At 41.6% G+C, this 25700-nt stretch overlaps 1 protein-coding gene across 2 annotated transcripts in view; it reads left to right on the forward strand.

Annotated features, from left to right (window-relative positions):
* The window catches only part of DNAAF9 (dynein axonemal assembly factor 9), a 132602-nt gene that overhangs the window by 39995 nt on the left and 66907 nt on the right, over window positions 1-25700 (forward strand). The window contains exons 8-16 of one of the 2 annotated variants that reach the window (XM_058685045.1): window positions 4466-4564; window positions 8322-8377; window positions 11551-11686; window positions 15427-15508; window positions 16454-16490; window positions 20576-20660; window positions 22029-22105; window positions 23852-23896; window positions 24269-24314. In XM_058685045.1, the coding sequence (XP_058541028.1) occupies window positions 4466-4564; window positions 8322-8377; window positions 11551-11686; window positions 15427-15508; window positions 16454-16490; window positions 20576-20660; window positions 22029-22105; window positions 23852-23896; window positions 24269-24314 (663 nt within the window). Of the gene's footprint in view, window positions 1-4465; window positions 4565-8321; window positions 8378-11550; window positions 11687-15426; window positions 15509-16453; window positions 16491-20572; window positions 20661-22028; window positions 22106-23851; window positions 23897-24268; window positions 24315-25700 lie in introns of both variants that reach the window. The other variant, XM_058685046.1, reaches the window with a different exon arrangement.

Genomic DNA, 25700 nt, shown 5'->3' on the forward strand with positions numbered 1-25700 from the left:
TGTCTGAGCCCCAGAATCATCTCCTTTTCAACATTGAGAGAAGTTGTTCATATGTGGCTGCTGTCCCCTTGCCTAGTCCTTAAGCCAGCTCAGCTTACCGGTGGTGCCATGGATATGGACTTTGAGCCACCAGAGAGCAGGATGCCAGCGTAGGGCCAAGAGTTCTGACTAAAGTTCAGCATCTTTTGCCACCAGCCAAGAACGAAGGCACACTGACACAGTCTAAGCATTTTCTGACCTTTGCTGCGTATCTGACCTTGATATCTATCTGGGCCTGTCTTCTGGATTTGACTTCAAAGAGTCTGAGCAGATAAACTTTCCCTTCTTCCACATCAAATGCAACTGACCATTTCTACCTACATACACAGTATCCATTGGAAAAGTTGGAGAATACTGTGGTGGAAAAAACAGGCTCTGGGTATCTCCTGCCTAGATATATTTCCACTTCTGCTCCTCTTTAGTATTCCATCCTTAGGTAGATCACTTTACTCTGAAGTGCCTCAGTCTCCTCATCTTTATAGTGAGCATAGAGAAATATAAGGATGTTAGGGTGTTTTAAGACTGTGTGTGTGTGTGTGTGTGTGTGTGTGTGTGTGCACATTTATGTGGGCATTTCATGTATAATGCTAGTTATTTTTAATATGAGAATTCATTGCATCTTTCATTTCACTCCTAGCATGGAGCTGAAAGCAGTATTTAATGATTCATTCTATCTTATTCTGTAATTAGTACTAACACACCTGGCTCCCTCGGGAAAATTTTTTGGAACAGAGTGCCCCATCTTTTTTCGTGTATCCTCTAAAACACATAGACTATCTTGGACCCTGGATCAGGGGCACTGATTGGACCTGATAGCAGCAGGTCAGGATCCCAAACTCAGGAGGTCTGGTTTACTGGGCCAAGGCACAGAGGTGGTAGGGTAGGACAGTCTGACCCAGGTAATTGTAGATTTCCAGTTACAAATAGACACATATTTGGGGTCTCCTGGGTGGCATAGTCGGTTAAGCATCAGACTCTTGATCTCGGCTCAGGTCATGATCTCGCAGTTGCTAAGTTGGAACCCCTCATTGGGCTCTGAGCTGATGGCGCAGGGCCTGCTTGGGATTCTGTCTCTCCTTCTTTCGGCCCTTCCCCCACTTGTGGTCAAGCTTGCTCTCTCTCAAAATAAACAAACTTAAAAAAAATATATGCACATATTTTGTATATATATATAATACGTCTGTAAAATTAGAATGAGAACATTTTCCAAAATGTTTTCCTTTTAATTTTTTTTAATGTTTATTCCTTTTTTGAGAGAGAGAGAGAGAGAGAGACGGAGAGAGAGAGAAAATATGCGAGTGGAGGAGGGGCAAAGAGAGAAGGAGACAGATTCTGAAGCAGGCTCCAGGCTCTGAGCTGTCAGCACAGAGGGCTCGAACTCATGAGCTGTGAGATCATGACCTGAGCCGAAGTCGGATGCTTAACTGACTAAGCCACCCAGGTGCCCCATATTTTCCAAAATGTTAACAGTGATTTTTGTTCTAGATTTTCTGAGTTTCTGTAATAAATGTATATTACTTGTATGTCTGTTTTTAAAGACTTTTTATTAACACAGACTCAGAAAAGAACATAAAACTAATATGTAATTTAATAAGTCATTATAAAGCAAAGCAACAGAGTCTTGCCACCCCAGAAGCAGTCTGAGTGCTTTTTGCCAAACCCATCACCTCTTTCCTACTCCCCGAAGAATAACACTATCATGAATTCTATGGCAATGACCCCTGCTTTTCTTTGCAATTTTATCATCAAAATGTGCTTCCAAATGTGCTTCATGTATAATGCTAGTTATACTTTGCATACTATGTATACTATATACATAGTTTAACTTTGCCTGTGTGTGTGTGTGTGTGTGTGTGTGTGTGTGTGTTTAGGTTTCTTTTAATCTATAGGTTCTTTTTGTCCCTACCCCCACTTAACTATTTATTAAGGAAATCAGATCATTTGTTTTATAGTTATCCTCGTTGGGATTTGTTGATCACATTCCTGTCATGTAGTTTAACATTTTCCCCGTCTTATGTATTTCTATATTATTGGTAATTGAATCTAGAGGTTTAATCAGTGTCAGGAATGATTTTTCGAGGGAAAACTACTTCTGAGAGGGTATTCTTTACAAGAAGTATATATGTGTAATTGAATCTCTTTTAATTTTGTGAACAGTCATTGATGTACGGTCCTTAGGTCTTTAATTGATTAATTAGATCTTTAATTCACCATTGTAAAATGGTAGTATTCCAATTCTATAATTCCTTCTTCATTTATATTCTCTAAAGAGAAATAATTCAGCTTGCTATTTGGTTATGCAGTGGTGGAGTTCATGTGGGAAGAACAGGATAATTGTTTGAATTCTTGCTTTTATTTATCAATTTTCAAAATAAAGTTGGTTCCCAACCATTCCCAAAAGTAACCAGTTAGTTCTTTTTAATATATCTCATTTTGAACTCATAGATTTAAACCTATTTGATGTGTTTTTATCCAGTGCAGTTACCATCTTTGCTGATGTTCAGCTTGTTCCATCTTTGGGTAGTAGCTCACTTAAAGTTGGTTACAAATTGTTTTGACACAACCCTAATAGTCCTTGATAACTTCCTTGCCATATACTACGATAAGAGATTCCTGGGTTCTCTTATACATTTCCTGTCCCAGGTCTGGAATCGTCATTTCTCTAATAAGTTCTAGTTTGTTTGGGGAGTGGTATTTTAGCACAACAGTGTAGGTGCTGTGAATGCTCATTGGTACTGGTTTGGTCATTGTTTCTATATCTCTTCAGTGGATACAGGTAGGAAGTTCTCTGTGTGTGTCTTTCTCTGCATATGTATATACAAATATTCTCACATGTATACCTGATTTTTTTTATCCCAAATTATATATAAAACATATTCAGAAAGCAGTATCAGCACTGTCACCCATGTGATTACTTAAAATAATTTTAGATACATATACACATATACTTCTGTATTTATTTATAAATATAGATCATCTGGGCAACAAGCAGCGGAGCCATTAGTAAGAATGTTGTTTACACTAAGAATTCCCAGCAGGGGTCCATTGTGCTCTATGCCTAGGGCCAGTAGACTCAATACCTGGCTAACATGGAGCCCATAGGTCTGAGTACTTGCTTATCCCTGACTGGGAGAGAAGAATGGAGGAGAGCATAAATCCAGCTAGTAAGTTTTAATGCAGCAAACAGAATGCCTGCTGTGAGCAAGGCACTGGTCCAGCGCCCAACATACAGACACTTAAACTGTGAGATGGGCAGTGAAGATAACTTATCTCAGTACAAATTATCAGCAACTTCAGAATAAGACAAGGATACTATTTGAGTGTCTTAAGCAACTCATAGATGATTTTTTTTTTCTTTTGGTTAACTGATGATGTTTTAAAGGAAAGCCAGTAGCACAAAGCAATGTGTGGTGACTGGGAACCAGAATGAGTTCAGAGAGGAGGCTGAAAAGTAGCTGGGATAGGGAAGGAAAGAGGTTGCACAAAGAGGAGAGTCAACTGGGAAGGGCACACTGTTTCACAATCCTCCCACTGCCACTGGGGGAAGGTGTAAGGGAGGAGAGGGCTCTGGGCCACCCATGGCACCACCCAACTTCTAAGGTCATCTAACTTGTCCTTAAAGCTCCACTGATGTGACCCTTTTGGCACAGGATGTACCATCTTTAAGATACTTCATAAATAGTTCCCTCTTTCCAACAAAGATTGCTAAAGGCATTGGAGTGGCCGTTACTGCCCCCCCCTTTTTTTTTAAACAATTTTATTATGCTATAATTTATATACCATAAAATTTGCCCATTTAAATGTACAATTCAGTAGTTTTTAGTGAAATTTACAGAGTTGTACAACCATCACCATAATCGAATTTTAGAATATTTTCATCAACCCAAAAAATTCCCTTGTGTTCACTTGCAGTCAGTCTCTGTTCCTCATTCAAATCACTGATCTACTTTCTGTCTCTATAGATTGGCCTTTTCTGTATATCTCATATAAATGGAGAATACACCAGGTGGTCGTTTATATCTGGCCTCTTTCACTTGACATAATGTTTTTGAGGTTCATCTATGTTGTAACATGTATCTGTAGTTTGCTGTTAACTTTTTTAAATGTTTATTTATTGAGAGAGAGGGCGAGTGGGGGAGGTGCAGAGAGAGATGGAGACAGAGGATCTGAAGCAGGCTCTGTGCTGACAGCTCAAACCTGATGTGGGACTTGAACTCACAAACCATGAGATCATGACTTGGGTTGAAGTCTGATGCTTCACCAGCTGAGCCACAACAGGCTCCCCTGCCGTTAACTTTTAAAACATTTAAACAGTCTGCTATTTTGAGATCTGATTCATGATTCTTAAGTACTTGAGATCTGATTCATGTTTCTAAAGTACTTCTTAATATAACCAAATGCATTATCCTTTTCATTTTCTTCACAGGATTTGGTGGCTTTTGAACATCAGTGGACTAGCTTCTTTGCTAATTTTGATACAGAAATTCCTTTCCTGCTGGAACTTTCTGAATCTCAAGCGGGTGAGGTATGTAAGGGAAGGGTCAAAGAGAAAGAAAAACCTGATTAACTTATTGTTTCTATTTTTGTTTTGTTAATTTTTTCAGAATGCAACACTACCGATCCTAATATGTTTATTCTTTCCTTATGCTTTGTTGTATGCTGTATAGAAGTCTTTAACCCCCATGCCAACCTACCAACATCTATAAGGAAGTTGGGTGTTTGGTACCAGCTCCTATATAAGATGGATAGTCATTTTTCAGTGTCATGATACCTATGTCAGCAAAGAATCTATTGGGCAGTAGTTGATAAGCCTAGACATAATTTTCCACATGTGAGTAGCACACCTTTGTCAGTTGAGTCTCTAGGTAAATTTTTTTTTCCACGCAAACAATGATGAAGTTACTAGATTCAGGGTAAGATTCACTCCAGGAGTAAACAGTGGTATCTAAATCAAGAACCGAGGCATAGGCCAGTGCCCAAAACTAGTCAGTAAGAAGGATCAGAAGACAAATCTTGAGCTTGTACTTGGCCTACTTTGGTTTTGCACGCCAGTCCTCAGCTCCCCTGTGCTACACTGACTCCTGATCTTTGGAGCTGGTGTTGACCTTTGTTGTCATGCATCTCACTTTTACGTATGTTATAAACGCCACCAACGCATTGCTATTATTTTTGTTTAAGCAGTCAGTTCTCTTTTTAATCTCGTTTTAATCCTTTCTAAGAAGATTTAAGTAATAAAAAAAATCTTACATATTTGCCCATGTAGTTACTGTTTTTGATGCTCTTCATTCCTTTGTGACGATCCAGATTTCCATTTGGTATGATTTCCTTCTCCCTGAAGTGTCCATTAATATGTTTCATAGTGAAAACCTTCTGATGATGAATTCTTCCAACTTGTATAGGTCTGAAAAAATATCTGTATTTCACCTTCATTTTTGGGAGACATTTTGCCACGTATAGAATTCTTGGTTGACCGTTTTTTCCTTTTTGTACCTGGAAGATGCTGTTCCACTGTCTTCTCACTTGCATTGTTTCTGATGGTCTGTTCTTTAGTCTTTATCTTTGTTCCTCTCTGTATAACTGTTTTTTTTCCCCTCTAGCAGCTTTTAAGCTTTTCTCTTTTTTTACTGGTTTTGAGTTGATTTTGATGTGTCTCACTATAATTTTCTTTGTTTCTTGCACTTGGCTCTTGTTGAGCTTCTTGGATCTGTGGATTCATAGTTTTCATCTAGTTTGGGAAGTTTTTGGCCATTATTTGTTCAGATATTTTTTCTGTCCATCTTTTTTTTCAGAGACTCTAGTTACCTCTATATTAGGCCACGTGAAGTAGTCCCACATTTCACCAGTGCCCTTTTTAGTTTTCTGGATTATTTTTTCTCTCATTACTGTGGTTCCTAGAGTAAAAGATACTCAAAAAGGTATATTCTGTGACATGTCACTCCTTGTTTCCTATCACCTCCTTCTCATTCACTCCCTCACTCCACCATTTTCCACCTACTCTACTACCAGTAGATAACAAATCTCTTCATTTCTGATTTGTCTTTTTTTTTCTTTTGCACACATGAGCAGATACATGTGTATTTTCTTAATGTCCTCTTGTTTTTTTCATTGAAGGGCAACATACATGTAGTCATTTTCACTTTTTCACTTAACAAGAAAATATCCTGCAACTTTCTCCAAGTCAGTTCATTGAGATCTTCTCATTCTTTGTTATGATTCATAGTATACTACTGTGTGGATTTGTAATTTATTCAGCCGTTCTCTTATGTGTGCTTATTTAGGTTGTTTTCAATATTCTGCCATTGCAAACAGTGCCATAGTAAATAACTTTGTGCTTATGTATTTTCATATTGTTGGAGGTTTGTATACCTAGTAATGCGATTGCTGGGTCACAAGGTAAGTGCACATCTAGTTGTGTTAGCTATTGCCAAATTTCTCTTCAGAAGGGTTGACCAATTTGCATTCCCACCAGCTGTATATGAGAGTGCCTGTTACACCACAGCCTCATCAACAGGATGTATTGTCACACTTTTTAATTTCTCACCATCTCGTAGATAAGAAATGGTATGTCAGTATTATTTTAATTTGTATTTTTCTAATAATGAGTAAGCTTGAACTTTTTTTCATGTTTGAAGGCCACTTTATATTTTATTTTCATATTTTTTTTCCCATTTTAGTATTAGTACAGTATTATTAACGGAACTAGAGGAAATAGTGATCGAATGATCCTCCTAGGTTATTAGGATTACTTGAGATAATACATTTAAGTGTTTATCACAGTAGAGGTAAACCTCAGTAAAATATAGCTATTATTTTAATATATAGAGAGTTTTTACAGATCAGTAAGATCTGTAAACACCAAAACTCCAATTGATGAACATCCAGAGGATGTAAACAGTTAATTACCAAAGGGAAATCCAGATAGCCATTGAACATATTTGAATATATACTCTATTTCATTAGAAATCAAAGGAATGTATAATACAGCTGCAGTGAGGTACCATTTTTCATTTATCAACTTGGAAAATATATTTTTAAATGGACATTTAATCGACAGTGCTTACGAGTTTACCCTGAGATAGGCACACTCATGTATGGTAAGTGGAAGTGTATATTGATAAAACTTTTTTGAAAAACAATTTGGCAATATAGTTTTGCCTTTTTACCATATAATTTCATTTCCATATCTGCTTTAAGAAAACAAAGCTGCAAATAAAACTTATGAAGAGTTGCTTATTGTAGTATTATGATATAAGAAACAGATTTCTAAGAATAGAGGGCTATTTAATAAACTTTGGTACAGCCATATGCTATGGATGTACCATAGAAAAAAGATAGGAAGAAAATTTACCAGAAAGTTAACAGTTCTTAGATTGTTATATTTTAAAATAAGCATATATTACTTACATAATCAGACCAAGAGGTAAACAATAGATGTTTTTTAAGAGGATTAAAATTGCATTTTGAAATTTTGACCCTTTTGACATAGCCCCTGCATATCAATTTTTGGTTAGTGTTTAGCCTAGCACTTTACATACCAATGCTGAGAAATACTTCTGTGCTTTTCTGGGAAACTTCTTTCTGTGTATTTCTAAGTTCTGTGTATTCTTTCTTAATGCTGATTTTAAATTAGTATGTAGAATTAATGTATATTCCCTTATTAGTAATGTAGAAAAACAGGGGTGCCTGGGTGGCTTAGTGGGTTCAGTGTCTGACCAGCTCAGGTGATGATCTCATGGTTTGTGGGTTCAAGCCCATGTTGGGCTCTCTGCTGTCGGCACAGAGTCTGCTTTGGATCCTCTGTCCTCCTCTCTCTGCCCCAGCGTGCGCTTGCTCACTTTCTCTTTCTCAAAAATAAACATTAAAAAAAAGAAATGTAGAAAAACAAATTTTTAATAGAAGGGAAAATTCCTACATGATTAGTATCTTGGACCATAGATAATGGTTGGTCCAATTTTGTTTCAATAATTAAATCATAAAATTTGACAAGAATTTTTCTTTACCTTTCTTTTTCTCTTGCAGCCATTTGTCTATTTCTGTTGCTGTTTGTTAGTTACTTGTCCCCCAAATTCATGTTGCTTTCTACCACATATGTCCTTCCATGTTCTTATAATAACCTATAAACACATCTCTCTCTCTCTCTCTCTCTCTCTCTCTCTCTCTCTCTCTCTCTCTTTCCAATACACACATACACACTCTATACCTACGCACATATATATATATATGAGAGATTTGTGATTGTTTTATAAAATTGTGATATAATACAGTGTTGGCTTCTTTTTTAGCCATTCAGAAGTTACTTCAGTCATGGAATGATCTCCAGCCATATAACTGAAAACAGGTAGGTTTCTTGGGGAAGAAAGGTGAATGATGTTAGAGAAATGGGGTTTAACAAGGGAAGTGGATGTGAGGGAGCATCTAAGTCCAGAAGGTAGAGTCAGGAAAATATAGATTGACTTTAGTCATCATAGGTTAAGAAATGCGTACTCTGAAAAATTGTCCATTTCACTGCTTTTGTGTATATGTGTGTATATGTATGTATGTGTGTGTATGTATATATATATTAATATAGATTTATAGCAAACTAGTTTTTAAAACATTGTAGCTTGCTGAAATCTTAAGAAAGGAATTTTATATTCCATCCCTGCCCCAGGAAAGCTAGGAAGTAGGATGTCCATGGGCTGGGCAGGGATCCTCATTTGTGGAGAGTAAAAGGGCTCTGGCAATAAAGGTCCAGCCCCAGGAAGACAAGAGAGTATCAGGGTTGCTGCATTTTGTTTTCTTGTGGTTTTTCCTTTAGCACCTCTGTTTGTCATGGTAATCCGGAGGGCCCAGCCTGGGATGGGATCAAAGTAGATCAAAGTAGATTTTTCCTCTCTTTTATTTCCTAATTACAATCCAATGTGAAATGAGACAGATTACACTGGTTGAAGAGTCACTTAACTTGAATTAAGCTTCAGAACAAAAATCAGTTATGTTTACTTTTAAGAGCCCCTGTTTGCCTGAAGCTTAAGGAGGTATTTTTAAGAATAATACAAAGAAATGTAAACACTTTTCCACGTGACACACACTAAGGGCAATTTAAGGAAAGGATCAGGGATAAAGGAAACTGTCTTAATCTGTTTTAGCTACCATGACAAAAATTCCATAAACTGGGTGGCTTATAAACAAAAAACATTTATTTCCCACAGTTTGGAGGCTAGGAAGTCCAAGATCATGGCACTGTGAGATCCAGTGTCTGATGAAGGCCTGCTTCCTCATTTCACTATAAACTCACATGGCAGAAAGGGCAAGGGATCTCTCAGACCTCTTTTATAAGAGCCTTTTTTATAATACCATTCATGTGGGATCTGCCCTTAAGGCTTAATCACCTCCCCAAGGCTATACCTCCTAATACCATCGCTTTGGGGGTTAGGATTTTAACCTATGAATTTTGTGGGGATACATTCAATACACAGCAGAAACTATTTTTTAAAAATACCCTTGGGGTGCCTGGGTGGCTCAGTCAGTTAAGTGTCCCACAGTTCGGCTTAGGTAATGATCTCATGGTTCGTGAGTTTGAGCCCCAGGTCAGGCTCTGTGCTGACAGCTCAGAGCCTGGAGCCTGCTTCGGATTCTGTGTCTCCCTCTCTCTCTCTCTGCCCCTCCCCCACCTCAAAAATAAATACACATTAAAAAAATAATAACAGAAAATAAAAATACCCTTTAGTCACTGACTGTTGTTGAGAACATATGACATATTAAACAAGAGAAACATGGTTAAAAAGTAAACCAGCCACGGGGATGCCCAGCTGGCTCAGTTGGTAGAGCGTGGTCATGATTTTGAGCCCCAAGTTGGGCATAGAGATTACATTTTTAAAAAATTAAAATTCAAAAATAAACTAGTCATGGTCTTTGCCCTCATGGAGTGAGTATATAGTGTGGTGGAGAAATAAGACCTTAATCAAGCAACCTCACAAAAAAATATAATTACAAACTCTGGTGCCATAAAGGAAAAAAGAACTTGGTACTGTGAAGACCATAGCTGGGAGCATGGACTCCTCTGGGAGGAAATCTGAATGATGAGCAAAGGTAATTAAGGGAGGGGCTCCTGGGTTGGCTGTCAGTGGAGCGTGTGACTCTTCATCTTGGGGTTGTGGATTCAAGCCACACCTGAGGTGTAGAGATTACTTTAAAGTAAAATCTTTAAAAAAAAAAAAAAAAAAAAAGGGGGGAGAAAAGCACCCTGAGATGAGAGCATAAGAAACATAAAAGAGGATGAGTTTGGTGGGACATAGGAGTTGGAGGAGAGTGGCCTTTCATGGAGCCAAAGAAGTTGAATGTAGATCATCTTTCACCATGTGAAAGATTTCAGTCCTCCTGAAAATAACATAAAGACATTACACTCTTTGCATGTGTAAAAGGTTGTGCTCTCTGCATTGTGGAGAAGAGACTGTAGGAGAGCGAGAGTGGAAGCAGGGTAGCTGTGCAGAAGCATTCTAGTTATCTAGGGAGGAAATGATGGCAGCATCGACGAGGCTTGTAACCATGTGGATTGAGGGAAATGGACAACTAGTGAGTTGATTGATTGGATTTAGAGGGTTAGGGGCAGAAGAAGTTAAGGAGGTCTAAGGGGGCCTCTCAGGTCTGGCTCAGTCCCTGGATGGATAATGATTCCAGGGGAACAGGTATAGTGGGGTAGATCATGAAAGAGGAGAGGAGAGGCAGATAGCTGAAAGTAAAACCCTAGGAATATTCTGAGGCAGATAGAAGAGGAGAATGGCTGATGAAGGAGACTGAGAAGCAACAGCTTTTGCAGGGAAAGGGTGTCCGGTGCTTCTGAGAGACCAAGGAGGGGCAGGCTGAAGGCTGCCTAGTGGATTGGCTGTTTGCTACGTGAAAGTCATTTGGTGACTTTTGCAAGAGTAATTTGAGTGAAATGACTGAGGGGATCAGTTGAAGTGGGCTGAGAAAAAAGGAAGTAACAGCAACAACAACAACAAAAAAACCACAAAAAGACAAGTCTAACCAAGAGAGGAGACAGAAGAAGGGGACACATGCAAGTCAGGTGGATGTGGTAGTGAGGACATTCGTAGCCCTACTCTCCTCTTCCCATCCTAAAGGCTACTCCAAATAGTTAATGCCTCTGTTGTCTGCCTACAGTCTATCACAACTGCTATCATCCTTTAAAATTTGTTTCCACTAAAATGCTATTGTGTGAAACTGGATTCTTGCTCCATCTCTGCACCATGGACAGCAGACTTACAAAACTTTCTCCTTAAGAAGTAGGACAAGCTGAAAATATAAACCTGGCTTGGATTTAGTTATGTCCCTAAATGATCTCTATGGGTCAGTAGGAGGAGTCAGAGACATCTGGCATCCATTCCCACCCAGTAGGGAGTGTTAGGGGGGCTGTATTGACCACTTTGCTCAGACCGCAGGACACCACTCTGAAAACCCCAAGAACCCACTCACTGGGAAATTGTCCTGGCCAGGAATCTCTTTTCTAATCACATTTCTGGTTTGCCACTCTAGCCCTAATAGGCAGCCATTCGTTCTCTTTGGTAATCACTCCACACGAGAAAACCTGAACGCTGGCAACTTTAACTTCCCTTCTGAAGGGCACCTGGTACGCAGCACTGGTCCCAGTGGGAGCTTTGCCAAACACATGGTGAGTGGCTTGACTACCTGGTGTTTAATTGGTTTTATTATTAAATAGGAAAGAGGGGAAGTTAAGGGTAACCTTTCTGGTTAGTGTATTGATTTAACCTTGAACTTGAAGTTGTTTTTGGAGTGAAGTGATTGCAAACTGACTGTATTTATAGAAGTACTAGGTATAATTTGAAAACATCATAGTTAATTTTTAAATATTTGAAGGAAAAAGGTTAAAAAAATACTTCCACAAACCAGACTCTTTAAGTTGTCATAGTAGTATTGTCAATAGAATAAGAATTTTAAATTAACTTGGAAATAGAGTCATCCAAGCCTAAGTTTGTTTTGTCTTAACTGTTACATTTCAGGACATAAACCTTGAGGGTCACTGTTCTTGTACTGAGGGTGCCAGGGAGAAGACTTTTGCATTTGGTGGTAAATTGTCTACTATGTTCTTTTAAAGGAAACATTAGACTGAAATGTGAGACTCTAGTGATTGTAAAAGTCCATGGAATTTTGATTATTTTCAGAATGTTCCTGACAATCAGGAAAGCTGGGGAGGTAGGTACTATTGTTTAGTTTTGACTGGAGAACATGAGACCTAGTCTCTCTGGACTGAAACCTCAGATCTGCCTCCAAGCCAGTCAGGAACATAGGGCTGCTGGAATAGATATGCTGTCAGGATCTTACTGCCCTGTAATGGGAGGGCTCAGGCCTCATTTCAACCCCCCAGAGCACCCTTGGAATATACAGAAAATGCCAAATGGCATAGGCTTCTTTGTGTAATCTTATTTGTTGACTCTACATGTTAAATTAAAACTTAAGGAGACTAGCTGATTTCTGCCTCTGGGAAGATGGAGTAGACCTACTTCTTCCTATTCCTTCTGCTAAGTACAACTGAAAACCCTGGACACTATATATAAAAGAAACATAGGAGGGTAGAAGAAGTAGGCTGGCTGAGGACCTTAGGACCAAAGGTACAAAATGGCAGTGAGTTTTCTGGGCTTCCTTTTTGCCTATATATCCCAGACTGGATATTGGAAAGCTGACAACCCAGAAATGCCAATAGGCACAGACCTAGAAAGCCCTAAGTAAAGCCTCTTTTCTCTGGTGGAAGGACTAGGAAGGGGACAGCCTAACAAGACAGAAAACTTTCAGGGTGCCTGGGTGGCTCAGTCAGTTAAGCGTCTTACTTCGGCTCAGGTCATGATCTCGTGGTTTGTGGATTTGAGCCCCGTGTCAAGCTCTGTGCTGACAGCTTGGAGCCTGGAGCCTGCTTCAGATTCTGTGTCTCCGTCTCTCTGCCCCTCCCCCGCTCATGCGCGCACTCGCTCGCACGCGCGCGCTCTCTCTCTCTCTCAAAAAATAATAAAATAAACATTCAAAAAATTTAAAAAAAAAAAAGAAAATTTTTAGATAACAGCTATTCTATTCCTGCCAAACCCCTCAGAAAATATTTCCATCTACCCCTGCCAACAAGAGCTGAGTGAAGAGCCTAGATATCCACCCTTGCCGGGCTGTAACAGGGCACCATTACCTTACCCCCACCCCTGTCAGTATTAGAGAAGGCCCAGTAGGGGGCCATGACTTTCATCCCCACTGGGCACCAGTGAACCCTCCCTCCCCCTGCAGTATCAGTGGAGACAGGGGAGCCTTGGATGTACACCACTATCCAACAGTAACGAGGTGTTCTTCCTTGGGGTGGTATCATTGGAGGCCAGTGGAGAGTCAGGACTTCCACCACCACTCAGCTATAACAAGGCCATCACTTACGCATAGTGTCTGTGACTCTCCCAAGCCAGGGTGGTGTCACTAGAGGCATACTGGGGAACCTAAACTCCTATTCTGCCCAGCAGTAACAAGGAGCACGCGCTCTCGAGCGTGCGCATACACACACACACACACACACACACACACACACACACACACACACACTCTGGGTGTCAGTAGAGTCTGTGTGGAGAACCTGGACTTAACGCTCCTACCAGGCGGTAACAAAGCAATGTGCTCCCCTATTCACCCACAGAAGCAGTGTCAAAGAAGGGCTACTAAAGTGCAAGATTTCAGTAAGATCCAGGGTAGACTTCCGCTTTCGGTGCTAACACATAAAGAGCTTAGGAATCATCTCTCCCACCCTTACAAGAAAAAAGCTAAAAAACCTAAAACCAACAACTTTTCTTGGGCTCATCAAAGAACTGAAGTCTCAAGGCAAATACACTCCAAAACATAGAGGGGTGAGTCGAGAGAGTCACAGCCAATGTCTGCTTACCTGGAGCAGAAGCCACATGTAAATAACAATTTTGATGAACTCCTGGAGGCTGAATATGGACTAGAGTGAGAGAGGAAGACTCCTGCAGAATGTAGGGAGGGCCACACACACTTGTGGGTTTAATTCTTTCTGTACACCTACAACTGCTCTTCAAAACAATCTGTTAAGTTTTTTTTAATTTTCCAAGTTCTTTGTAGAACTTTTTATAATAATTGGGGATCTTTATTTTATAAACTCAGAAACTTAATGAGGTCAAGGAACTTATATGAGATTTGATCCTGGGATGGAGGTGGGGGGTCTGCGATTATGACCTTTCATCTTCATTCATCTCTTTTTCAGTGTAACATACTTACCCTTTCCACTTCTGTGCCATTTATGAATAATTTACAGATTAATCAGTGACAGGTAAAACATGCAAATCCAGATTATCTGAGTAGTTGTACATTATATATGTAAATTCTCTTGTACTGATTTCTTTTAATGTATCAGTAAATTAGATGTGAAATTTACTTATACAAATTTATGATATAATCTCAGGAAGCTGGTTTGAAACACATGGCATCTTTAAAAAAAACTTGAGTTAGGAGAAATTTGGAGTCCAGGGAACATGTTTTATTGAGGAAATATGTCCATTAACCAACAATTAGAAATATGTACATGCATTTTTATTTAGGATCATGGCAATATTGATCATGTTCATGATGGTGAATTACAGAGTAGTCATAACAAGTCCTTAGTACAAATCTTTGGATTCACGGTGTTCACAATATTACAGAAAAAATGCCATGCATTCTCTTGTGACTTCCTTATACGTTGGAGTAGAAGGAATATTTGTGTCACATTTTGCTATTTTTTTTAATATATTGTGCTAATTTCTTTTCCTTTAGCTCCTATAGTAGCATTATTTTGTTGTTGTTTTATACCTGATATCCTGGGAACCCTGATGAGATGCTGGATTTTCACAAGAGAAAAGGACATCTTTATCTGCTTTTGTATAAATGAACTAAACAAAGAAGAATAAGAGTTTTTAAATCTAGGAAACTTATTTTCTTTTCTCCAAGGCCTGTGTATAGAGATGAAATACAAATGAAGATGGGGACCTGGGGAGCACCCTCTTTGAATTTATAGCTCCCCCACACATCTGCCTGTCATGTTGGCCAAGGTCCTCACTGTGAAAGTTCTAGACTATTAATGGAAGTCAAAATCCGAGCATATTTCCTCTTTTCCTTCTAAGATGTGAATTCATTAGCATCATGGGCTGACCCGACAGCAACCTCACAATGTAGCCAAGGTTAAACACACACACACACAAAATACCATTGGAAAAACAACAGCTAAACGTGACCTTTTCCTCTGTGCCTTTAAAAAATAATAAATCAGCTGTTGGTGAAATAAAATTGATTTCCATTAACTATGCACTTTTCATTTCTCTAACAGTACACACCTAAGTCCCTGCTCCTTTTTTACTCTTACTTTTTTCTGACATCCAGGTAGTACAGTGTGTCTCACCGAAGGGGCCCCTTGCCTGTTCAAGAACATACTTTTTTGGAGCTACCCACGTTCCTTACTTGGGTAAGTTCTTGTAAGTTACCATCTCATCAACTTATCTAATGAATACTTTCTCCCATGAACTAGATAAAAGTGGACTCACAGTTTACTGCTTTCCTCAGGAGCTTAAGATACCCACTTTGTCAGCCTCCAACTCCCTCTCTGATTCCAGAAGGAGAGTTGATGTGCCTAACACATGTCTCAAAGAATGTATTTCAGGAGGAACAATTATCAGCTCAGGATGTATATAGTTTAACCATATGTGAGACCATGTGCTCAGTGTCAGAGGGAAGGCAAAGATGAGTAAGTCCTAGTAGGGGTAGGAGGTGTGGGCTACAGTGGGACTTTGGATGACTCAGCCAGATGCCTGCTGTTCTGTGAGGAAGGACCATGGTAGAAGGCTACCTGTGGACTGGGAACATTCACAGGAACAAGTGTTCCATGCTGCAGGGCCATCCAGAAAAGTTAGGCCCACTAGAGCTGCTCTCCTTGCTAGGGTAACTAGAAGTTGCAGACATCCAAAGAGGTATAGAGAAGAACCTCTAGAATGAATGAGGATCTCAGCACTGTTCCACAGAGGGTATAGCAGAAACCAGGTTTTTACCTGGGTGTTGCCATATAAGCCAGAAGATTCTGAAAGAAGCATGATAATTAAGGGTCAGCTAATTAAGGAGACAATAAAAGAGTCAGAACTGAGCCTACTTAATTATACCTCTTAATTAAAAAAATTAAAAACAAAGGCAAAAACATTCCTGTTTAGTGGTGACAAAATCAGCGTCAGGAGTGAAGGACTAGGAGGCTACCGGGCGAAGCTGGGTTTCTCTCTTGTGTGTGCTTGTACTGTATTTAACCCAAAAGAAAAAAAATGTAATTCTTGACATCTTCAAATTACGAAATTGTAGTCTCCTTGTGAAATGTTTGCATGTCTTGTGATCTTGTCACACTTAATTCATGGTTCTCTTTTCACAGGTGATGAGAGTAAGCTGCCCAAGAAAACTGAACAAATGTAAGTCTTCATTTCTATCTTCTTTTTTCTTTTTTTTTTAATTTTTATTTATTTTTGAGAGAGAGAGATACAGAGTAAGTGGAGGAGGGGCAGAGGGAAAGGGAAACAGAATCCCAAGCAAGCTCCACACTGCCAGTGCAGAGCCCCGATGCGGGGCTTGAACTCACAAACCGTGAGATCATGACCCGAGCCAAAATCAAGAGTCGGACGCCCAACCAACTGAGCCACCCAAGTGTCCCTCTGTCTTATTTTTTCTTTCTCAGAGTTGAGTTACTCTGAAGAAGTGGCTGTCCCACTTTGAGATCAGCAATGGGTGGGAGTGAGCAGAGTGAAGTAGTGAGCAGAGCTTTAGTTCCCAGCCCCTGTCCCTCAGCATGGAGTCCTGCTGTCTTTGATATGTGCTCCCCTCTCCAGAACTCAGAGACTTCCTCTCTGCACACCCATGCATTTCAATGGCCTGACTCTTCTATGTCTTCTACATAGTACATTTTTTATCAGAGGCTTTCCCACAAATAAAACATCCTAAAATGCATTGGGAGAATCTGTGAAACCCCATCTGGTCTGAGCAGTGTTTCCTCTGGAGTTGACTCTCAGGCTTAGGGATCAGAGCTAGGATCTGAACTTAGGCTGTGCAACTTTAGAAAGGTCCTAGTGTTAACTTCTCTCCCCCCACATATAACAGGAAACCAAAAATAAGAAATAAACTAACTCATTAATGTTTGTGTTAGTCTTCTTGGGCTACCATAACAAAATATCAGAGATTGGGTCGCTTAAACAGCAGAAATGTATTTTCTCACAGTTCTGGAGGCTAAATGCCCAAGTTCTAGGTCCAGCATTGTTGGTCTCTGGTGAGGCCATTCTCCTTGAGTTGCAGACCACCACTTTTTGCTGTGTCTTTACCTGGCCTGTCCTCTGTGCTCTAGTAGAGAAACAGAAGTCTTTGATGTCTCTTCCTCTTCTTATAAGGATACCAGTCCTACTGGATTAGTGCTCTACTCTTATGATCTCATTTAACTTTAATGACCTTCTTAAAGGTCCTATCTCCAAATACAATCACATTGAGGGTTAGAGCTTCAATATGAATTTTAGAAGGAAACAATTCAATCCATAACAATGCTGGAACTACTGAATTCCAAAAAGGAATTTTCCTTTAGAAATACATAATAGAGTTCTGTTATTACCTAGTTAAATATTCCAACATAAACTACTATGGTCTAGACAAGTGCTTCCCAAAGGCCAATAGTGACAGGCCACAGAGAATCATCTAAGGATCTTTTTATAAATATATGATCCTCAGGCTATAGTAGTTCCCAGAATTACCCCTACCCCTCTGGGGTAGGAAACACTAAAGTGTATTGGAAAAAATATAACGTGAGGAATATAGTCAGACTACAGAAAATTTGGGAAACTGAAAAGAAAGTAAGAAAAATAAGATCGGCTATAATTCCTCCTCTTTGGCACTACCCTTTAATATCTTACTGTGTATCTTTCTGGGTGTTTAAAAATTCTACATTTAGGTTTTGTATAGTGGTAATTAATGTGTGTGAAGTTTTTTATTTTTTATTTTATTTTTTGTTTTGTTTTTAAGAGAGAGTAAGATCAGGGGGAGGGGCAGAAAGAGAGGGAGAGGAAGAGAATCCCAAGCAGATTCCACAATATCAGCACAAAGCCCGATGCGGGGCTCAAACTCACAAACCATGAGATCATGACCTGAACCAAAATCAAGAAGACACTCAACTGACTCAGCCACTCAGGCACCCCAATGTGTGTGCAGTTTAAAAAAAAAATTTTATGTTTGTTTATTCTTTAAGAGGGGGTGGGGGGGGGGGAGAGAGAGAGAGAGAGAGAGAGAGAGAGAACGAGCAGGAGAGGGGCAGAGAGAGGGAGACACATAAACTGAAGCAGGCTCCAGGCTCTGAGCTGTCACCACAGAGCCTGACACGGGGCTCAAACTCACAAATCTTGAGATCATGACCTGAGCCGAAGTCAGATGCCCAACAGACCGAGCCACCCGGGAGCCCCTGTGCAGTTTTTAAATGTGTGGATTTTCTGCACTTTAGCAGCAAGTCAACTGCGTTCTCATACGTTGATGGGTATATATAATCTTGCTTTGTATCTGCTGATACTTTTATGCCACCTGTGCTTAGCCACTGGATCTTCATTCTGGATCTTTGGCGTTTTTCCTAAACCAAATACATTGGTGCCCTGTTTCAGGGACTGGTATTGAGGGGTGCATGGGCCCATATCAGGAGACTTACTGAATCACAGAGCTGGTAGAACTTGGGCCTTGTGGAGTCCTAGGGAAGGCAACAGCAGTGCCATCTAGGCATGGAGCAGACTCTTCCCTTGTCATGAATCTCGGGCCTCCCATTCAGGCCATTTTGAGTCCATAACCAGGTACCTTTGCATTCAGCTCTTATCTGAGGGTCTGTATAGGAGAAGGCCAAGAGTGGGGAGACCTGAACAGTGTTGGTACTGAATGATGTCTGAATCAAGCTGGGTGGGGAAAGGAGGAAGACCTATATATGTCTTTGGTGTTGGTGTTTAAGTGTGGAGGATTGTGGTTTTACCTGGAAGTGGCCAAGCTCATTGTCAGTGTCCCTGCCAGGCCTACTTCATACCAGGATGGATCCCTCTCTCATGGCCTGGCCAACAGTCTTCAGGATATGCTGATTCTTGGAGCTATCATTTTGTTATGTATACTTTTTCTTTCTTTTTTTTTTTCTTCTACCCAACTCAAATCCTTTACCTATAATGTAGAGGTGTGGTGCAGGAGCCAAAGAGGAAATTAAAGAAGTTGGCAGTATGACATGGCACAGTAGAAAAGCACCAGGCTGGCATCAGACCTGAATTCAAGTCTGCCATTCGTTTTCTGTTCCATGGACAACTTATTCCACCTTCAGAGGCCCTACTTGCTTCTTCTGTCAGAGGAGTTAGATCAGATCATTTCTGTGTTCCTTCCTGCTTTCCAATTCCTGTCACCTTCCTTTACCTGTTAAGAGATTCTCAGGCATAAAAATAGACTTTTCTGTAGTAGTCTGAGGCAAGGCTTTATCACTTTCTTGCCAGGCACCTCCTTTGCATTTCAGGGCCTTGTGAATGAACCCCTTCTGTCTGTAATTATCCTGATAAGATCCTGGATCTCCCTCCCCTAAAGCGTGATTCTCAGCCAAGGGCAATTTTACTGCTCCTCTCCCCCCAGTCCTACCCCCGACTCCCAGAGATGGTTGACAGTGCTGGAGACATTTTTGTTTTCCCAACTGGGGTACTGCTGGCATCTAATGGATAGAGACCAGGGGTGCTACTAAACATCCTGTAGTGCACAGGACTGACCACATGACAAAGAATTATCTGGCCCAAAATACGGAGATTGAAAATTTTTGCTTAAGAAGAACCAGTGTCGGATTTTCTAGGGACCTTCATAGCAGTCTCAGTCTGGCAAAGGAAGAAACCTTCTTATAATCACTTTGGGAAAAAAAAACTTTATAATCACTTTGGGAAGTGAGGAGTCCAAGAGAAAGAACCAAGATTGGCGGGCAGGGAGCAGGGAGGCTTTAGGAAGAGAATGTTTCCCCTCAGAAACATTCTCTATTCTCTAGAGCAGGTAAGCTACTTGTAAAGTGGTCTGCAGCTCGGAATTTGAATTTAAGTGGAGCTCATCTTCTCTAGTAATCTCTCTTGCCCCTGAGGTCTCCTACCCTGAGATTCCAGTAACAGCCAGCCCACAGCAGGCCTGAGAGAAGATGACATGAAGGTGTGGTGTGCTTGGTCCTGGAAAAGCAAAGTCTGTACCATGACACTGAAGGCGCTAGGGAACCCATAGAGTTCTCTTCTGTGGGATCACAAACAGGGAAGGTTGGTCTTCTGAGCAGAATTAAGAAGAGTTGACTTTTCTGTCATGGTTTCGTAAGAGCAAAGTGTATCTCAGGTATGGGGCACATGGCTTTAAAAGGTTTAGAAATCAATGAGTTCTGTTTTTGCACTTTTCTCATTCAGTTCCTTAGGGAATGTCATTTATGTGCATGCAGCGTTTATTGAAACCTTATGATGCTGTAGTTAACCCATATTTTTTTGTTCTAAAGTAGGCTCTTGTCCCAGGTGTATGCTGCTGTTATTGAGGCTGTTTTGGCTGGCATTGCATGTTATGCTAAAACTTCCAGTCTAACAAAGGTAATTTAAATACCATGTTTCTCTTTCTTTAGTAGTTATTTCAATGTAAAACTTCCTATCCATCTGTTTTGGCTTTGGATACCTGGTACTACTCAGGTTTGTGTGAGCTCGGGCCTCGGTGGAGCTGGCACCAGACACAGAGATGCCTGGAGAGCACTGGGCTTCTGTTGCCTGTGACCGAAGTGTCGTTTGTCCTACGAAGGACCACTAATCAGCACTTCTTTGTAGATCTTTGTAGATCTTTGTGTTAAAGAAAATCATTCTGTAGCATAGTGTTTTAATTAATAGCTTTTAAAAAATCCTTTTAAAAGTTAAAAATAAAGAAAAATATAAAGTTAGGTAAGTTTGATTCTTTAATGTTAGGGAGAGAGCATGCAAGTGGGGGAGAGGGACAGAGAGAGAGACTGACTCTCAAGCAGGCTCCATGCTCAGTGCAGAGCCAGATGCAGGGCTCGATCCCACAACCCTGGGATCATGACTTGAGATGAAATCAAGAGCCAGACGCTTAACTGACTGAGCCACCCAGGCTCCCCAAGTTTGTTTTGAACTATATAGTGTGATTTCCTATAATTTAGTGTTAAAAAAAAAAAAAACCTAAAGATTAGAAAATCTTACTTGCCTTTCCTAGACAAGCACATGTGTTCTCGTTCTCTGACCGTTCTCTTCCTTGCTGTTTTGCGGTTAACCTGCCCTGCTGAGTTGGATTCCTATATCTGACCCAGTAAGGAGATGAGAAGAGTCGGCTTGATGCCTCCCAATGCCAATAGGACCTTTCCTGAAGGAAGCCATTTGACATTGGAAAGGTTGTGTATGATGTAGATACCAGAGACACTGTAGCCGTAGTCACCAGCTCCCTGCTATCTCCCCTCCTCACTGAACTTGAATCCCTGGCACAACTTGGGATTTCTCAACCCTTTAGCTGAAAGTTTATGCACTATCAGTTCTCATACCTTTGTTTTTTTAACTGATCTTTTGTGAATCTAGGTATTTGAATATTCTTAGCATCTGACAGAAACTCCAAGGGCAGTAGTCTCTCCCTCAAGGCCAGGGGAGAGGGGGGGAGAAAACACTTTTCCAGACCTCACAATGGCATCATCTCAGCTGGTTACAGTTCCCAATAGATCAAGTTCCAGTGCCCACCTGCCTGAATGAAGTGTTTCCTGTGAACCCAGCCCAAAGAAAGCAGGCACCTGTTTCCCTTAACACAATGTTTCCACTTTGATCTATTGATGTATACAAAGCAGTCATGTAGAGGGGAGGGGCACAGTGTTCTCCTGGCCAAATGTTAGAAGGGTACTTCCCATCAGTGATGTGTACTCTTTCCTGCTGTGAAAGCTCATTGTCTCTGTTTTGTCATTGGTTTTACAGGCCAAGGAGGTAGCTGAGCAGACCCTGGGATCCGGGTTAGATTCCTTTGATTTGACACAGTTTAAGGCAGGCCTACGGTAAGCAATGACTGCTATTTTATATAAGGAATTATTTTTAATGTTCATTTTATAAAGACCCTCTTCTCCCTTGTATTTGATATTCCACCTTCTCTTTGAGAAACGTTCTAGTAAAATAAGGGGATGTGTGAAGGAGAAACTCAAGATCAGGACTTTGAGAGGCCAAGGAGCCTAAGATGGAGGAACTGTATGAGAAAGAGTCAGACACATTCCTGATGACTGAAGGGGAGGCAGATCAATACCAGAGGTGTCGGAGACCTGAAGGACCCAGGTTCACAAGTTAGAAAGGTGAAGCTGGGGACATGAGAGGTGAAGCTTGTTGGGTCGAGGTCCCTGGGCACGAGAAGGCAGTCACTGCTTAGAAGAGCCTGGCTCTGGGCCTCCTTGCCCTCTCAGGTCATTGACACCCTGAGCCTGGCCCTGCCTCAGGGGCTAGATGCTGTGGGAATTGGGCTTGCTGGCAGTCTAAGCATCACACATCTCCTGGCACATCACAGAGGCTCTCTGTGTGGTCTGTGTCCATAGCAAAACTTTCATGAACCCACTCCGCCTAACCCTCTGTACCATATGAGGACCACTAGGTGCACTTTTTTTGCAAAGGAGATCGAAGACCCCAACATTGGGGAATTTCTTTAAGAACTCTTTGGGACGTGCCCTGTGGTGCCTCATCTCTGTACCCCACATTTTCTTATATCTATAGCCCTGGGTAGTGAGAAGGAGTATTGAGAACAATAAGTCAGTCAATTGATCTAACAAGAGTTCTATCGCTGTAACTCCAGGAGTGGAGGGAAGAGCCAGATCTCTTTGGTGCAAGGCTTAAGGTTCCTTTCCTGTGGGTCTTCTGGATCTTGTAGCTCAGGCCCTGAGAGGAAGGGGACAGAGGAAGTTCATTCCCTTAAGGCCTTGCACTGGCCTGGATTGTCTGTTCCTGGGAGACCTGAGTTTGAGAAAGCACCTTTGCTTTCCAGCTCTGTGACTTTGGGCAAGACAAGGAGCTCTCTGAACATCTGTTTCCTCATGTTCCCACTGTGCTGAAAGACTAGGCATGTAAACGTTAGCTGCTGTTGCATGGGACTCTTCTGTGTCACCATCAACACAGCTGGCCTATTCATTTTCTCCTTTCCTCAGGGCCTTGCATAGGCCACTCAGCCTCTCCAGGACAGGCTACCTTTCAACCCCAAGGCCTTTTAGCCCCGGGTATACCTCCCAGCTGGAGGAAGGATTGGCAAGGAACGAATACCGGGCAATAGGAGAAGCGTCTCCCATGGCCAGCCCTCCATCTGGAGCCCCACTCCCTTCTCTCCACAAGATCACTTTACTGAGTACCCTCACACTACATCAGATTAGCAAACCATCTCCCAAGAGGAACACAGGATTTGGCCTCTGCTTGGGCTCTGAGCAGAGATGGCAGCTTGACCCAAAGGTAGTAAAGAAGAGCAGGATTAGGACAATATGTCACAGCTGTCATAGCTATGGGGCAGGAGGCCGTGGGCCACTAGAGGGTCTTCCCAGTCTGCAATAGACCGTAGTTCTGTCACATGGTTCTCTTGTGCTCTGTCCAAGAGTCAAGGCAGCCCTGAGAATCTGCACAGAGGAAGAGCTATGACGAGTCAGACGCTGGCCCCACACTTGGGAAGGGTGCCATGAGGGCCCAGCACAGGTGCATTGCAGCTGTAGGTGTCTGGGGAGGGCACCAACGCTGTGGTCACCAGGAGCAGACTGACTTCTTTTGTTTTGGGTCTACAGCTCCAAGATGACTTTTCATATACATGCTGTGAATAATCACGGAAGGTAAGTGTATGTTTGTGGTGCATACTCATTTGGGGCAAGTTTTAGGAACAAAGAAGAAGAGAGAGGCTGTCTTGTAACTGCTGATGTGGGTGGTCTTCATAGAGTTCCACACCTGGCAACAGCATTATGCCAGGGCTGGACTTGGGGCTGGCTACATTCATCTGAGACTTTCTGCCCTGAGTGCTTCCCACTGAAGCATTGGGCATGGGGTAGGAGGTGGACCTGATTCCCTCCAGCAGCCTATGTACTAATTCTACTTACATGCAACCCAGTGCCTTGAATAGCCCTGAAAGAAATCTAGGTCTGTGGGTTGCTGCCAAGTTGAGAAAAGAGAACATTGTAAATGTAATACATATCTCTTTCCTCCTCTAGGATTGTGCCTCTGGACAGTGAAGATAGCTTATATTTTGTGAAGACGGTAAGCAGAGCTGTTTTAAGTCAGCTGGCAGAGAATGGCCTCTAGAGGGACATCTGCAAGGGGTGAGATAGGAGGATGTGGGATTCTTGGGCAGTCCATCCCTTACCTGAGGAAACTGGTCTATTCGCAGGAGCATTTCAGCTGCAGAGGGAGTGGGGAGCCTGTGCTTTCTGAGGGTGCCCAGGCAGCTGTGCCAGGCCCACCACATCATACCCCCATGCCTAGGCTCCCAGGGTCCAGAGTCTTAGCTGGAGGCTAGGACAGACACTTCTTTCTAAGGTTAGGAAGGCTTCCTCTAAGTGACTGTGATTGCTCTGACCTCATATGGAAATGTGAGCAGAGGACAAGCCTGCCTCAATACAGGCTGAGTTTTCAGTGGCTTCTCTGTGTTCCACAGCCTGTGCTGATGCCCTTATTAACAGGGGTCTGTGAAAATAAATAAAAACAAATAGATAACAACAACAACAACAAAATGGGGCCTAAGCCACCAGTGAAGAGGGTGGTCAGAGCACAACTTTTGGACCCATGTGCTGGGAGCACACTGATGGGCCATTTGGGTGGTTTACAGATGTAGAAATATAGGTCCCCAGGTGAGCTGACTGGCATGGCCTAGGGGAGCAGTTTCTCGATTAGTTGCTCCTGGTCACAAGCCAAGTCCTCCGTTTATCCCAGTGCATCCTGATCTGTAGATGATCGGCAAGCAACGCGTGAGAGGATAGTGGCCCATCCAGCCAAGAGTCTGGTTGAAATAGATATGGGCACAGATTATGCCTTGAGTCTGTTCTACGGCTACTGCCCAAGCCTTAATTCCAGTGAGCTTTTAGTCACCAGGAACTTGGTGCACAGGTGTGGATGATTCTGTGCAGATGCATGCCCACCACCATCACCAGTGGAAAACAGTAGTGTTATCTAAAGAAAGTAGTACATGGGGCGCCTGGGTGGCTCAGTTGGTTAAGCATCTGACTTTGGCTCAGGTCATGATCTCACGATTTATGGGTTTGAGCCCTGCACCGGGCTCTGCGCTGACAGCTCAGAGCCTGGAGCCTGCTTCAGATTCTGTGTCTCCTTCTCTCTGCCCCTCCCCCACTTCTGCTCTGTCTCTGTCTTTCAAAAATTAAAAAATTAAATTAAATTAAAAAAAAGTAGTACAAGAGGGGTAACTTTAAGGTTGTAATTTCTCTTTTTATAATGTATCTGTTCCCTCTATCTGTCACCATTTCGTATTGATGTTTGTTTAGATTTTATTAATTGACATAATCAAGGTGCTAGGAAATGCTTTCTGATATTAAGTGATAGTACTTTATCTCCTTGCCAGACGTTAAGCCCTGACTTCTCTACTTAGACTGTCGTGCAGTGCTTTGGAAGGTGCTTTGCACAATAGAAGGT

The sequence above is a fragment of the Neofelis nebulosa genome, chromosome 9, assembly GCF_028018385.1.
Source record: "Neofelis nebulosa isolate mNeoNeb1 chromosome 9, mNeoNeb1.pri, whole genome shotgun sequence".
In the NCBI taxonomy this organism is placed as follows: domain Eukaryota; kingdom Metazoa; phylum Chordata; class Mammalia; order Carnivora; family Felidae; genus Neofelis; species Neofelis nebulosa.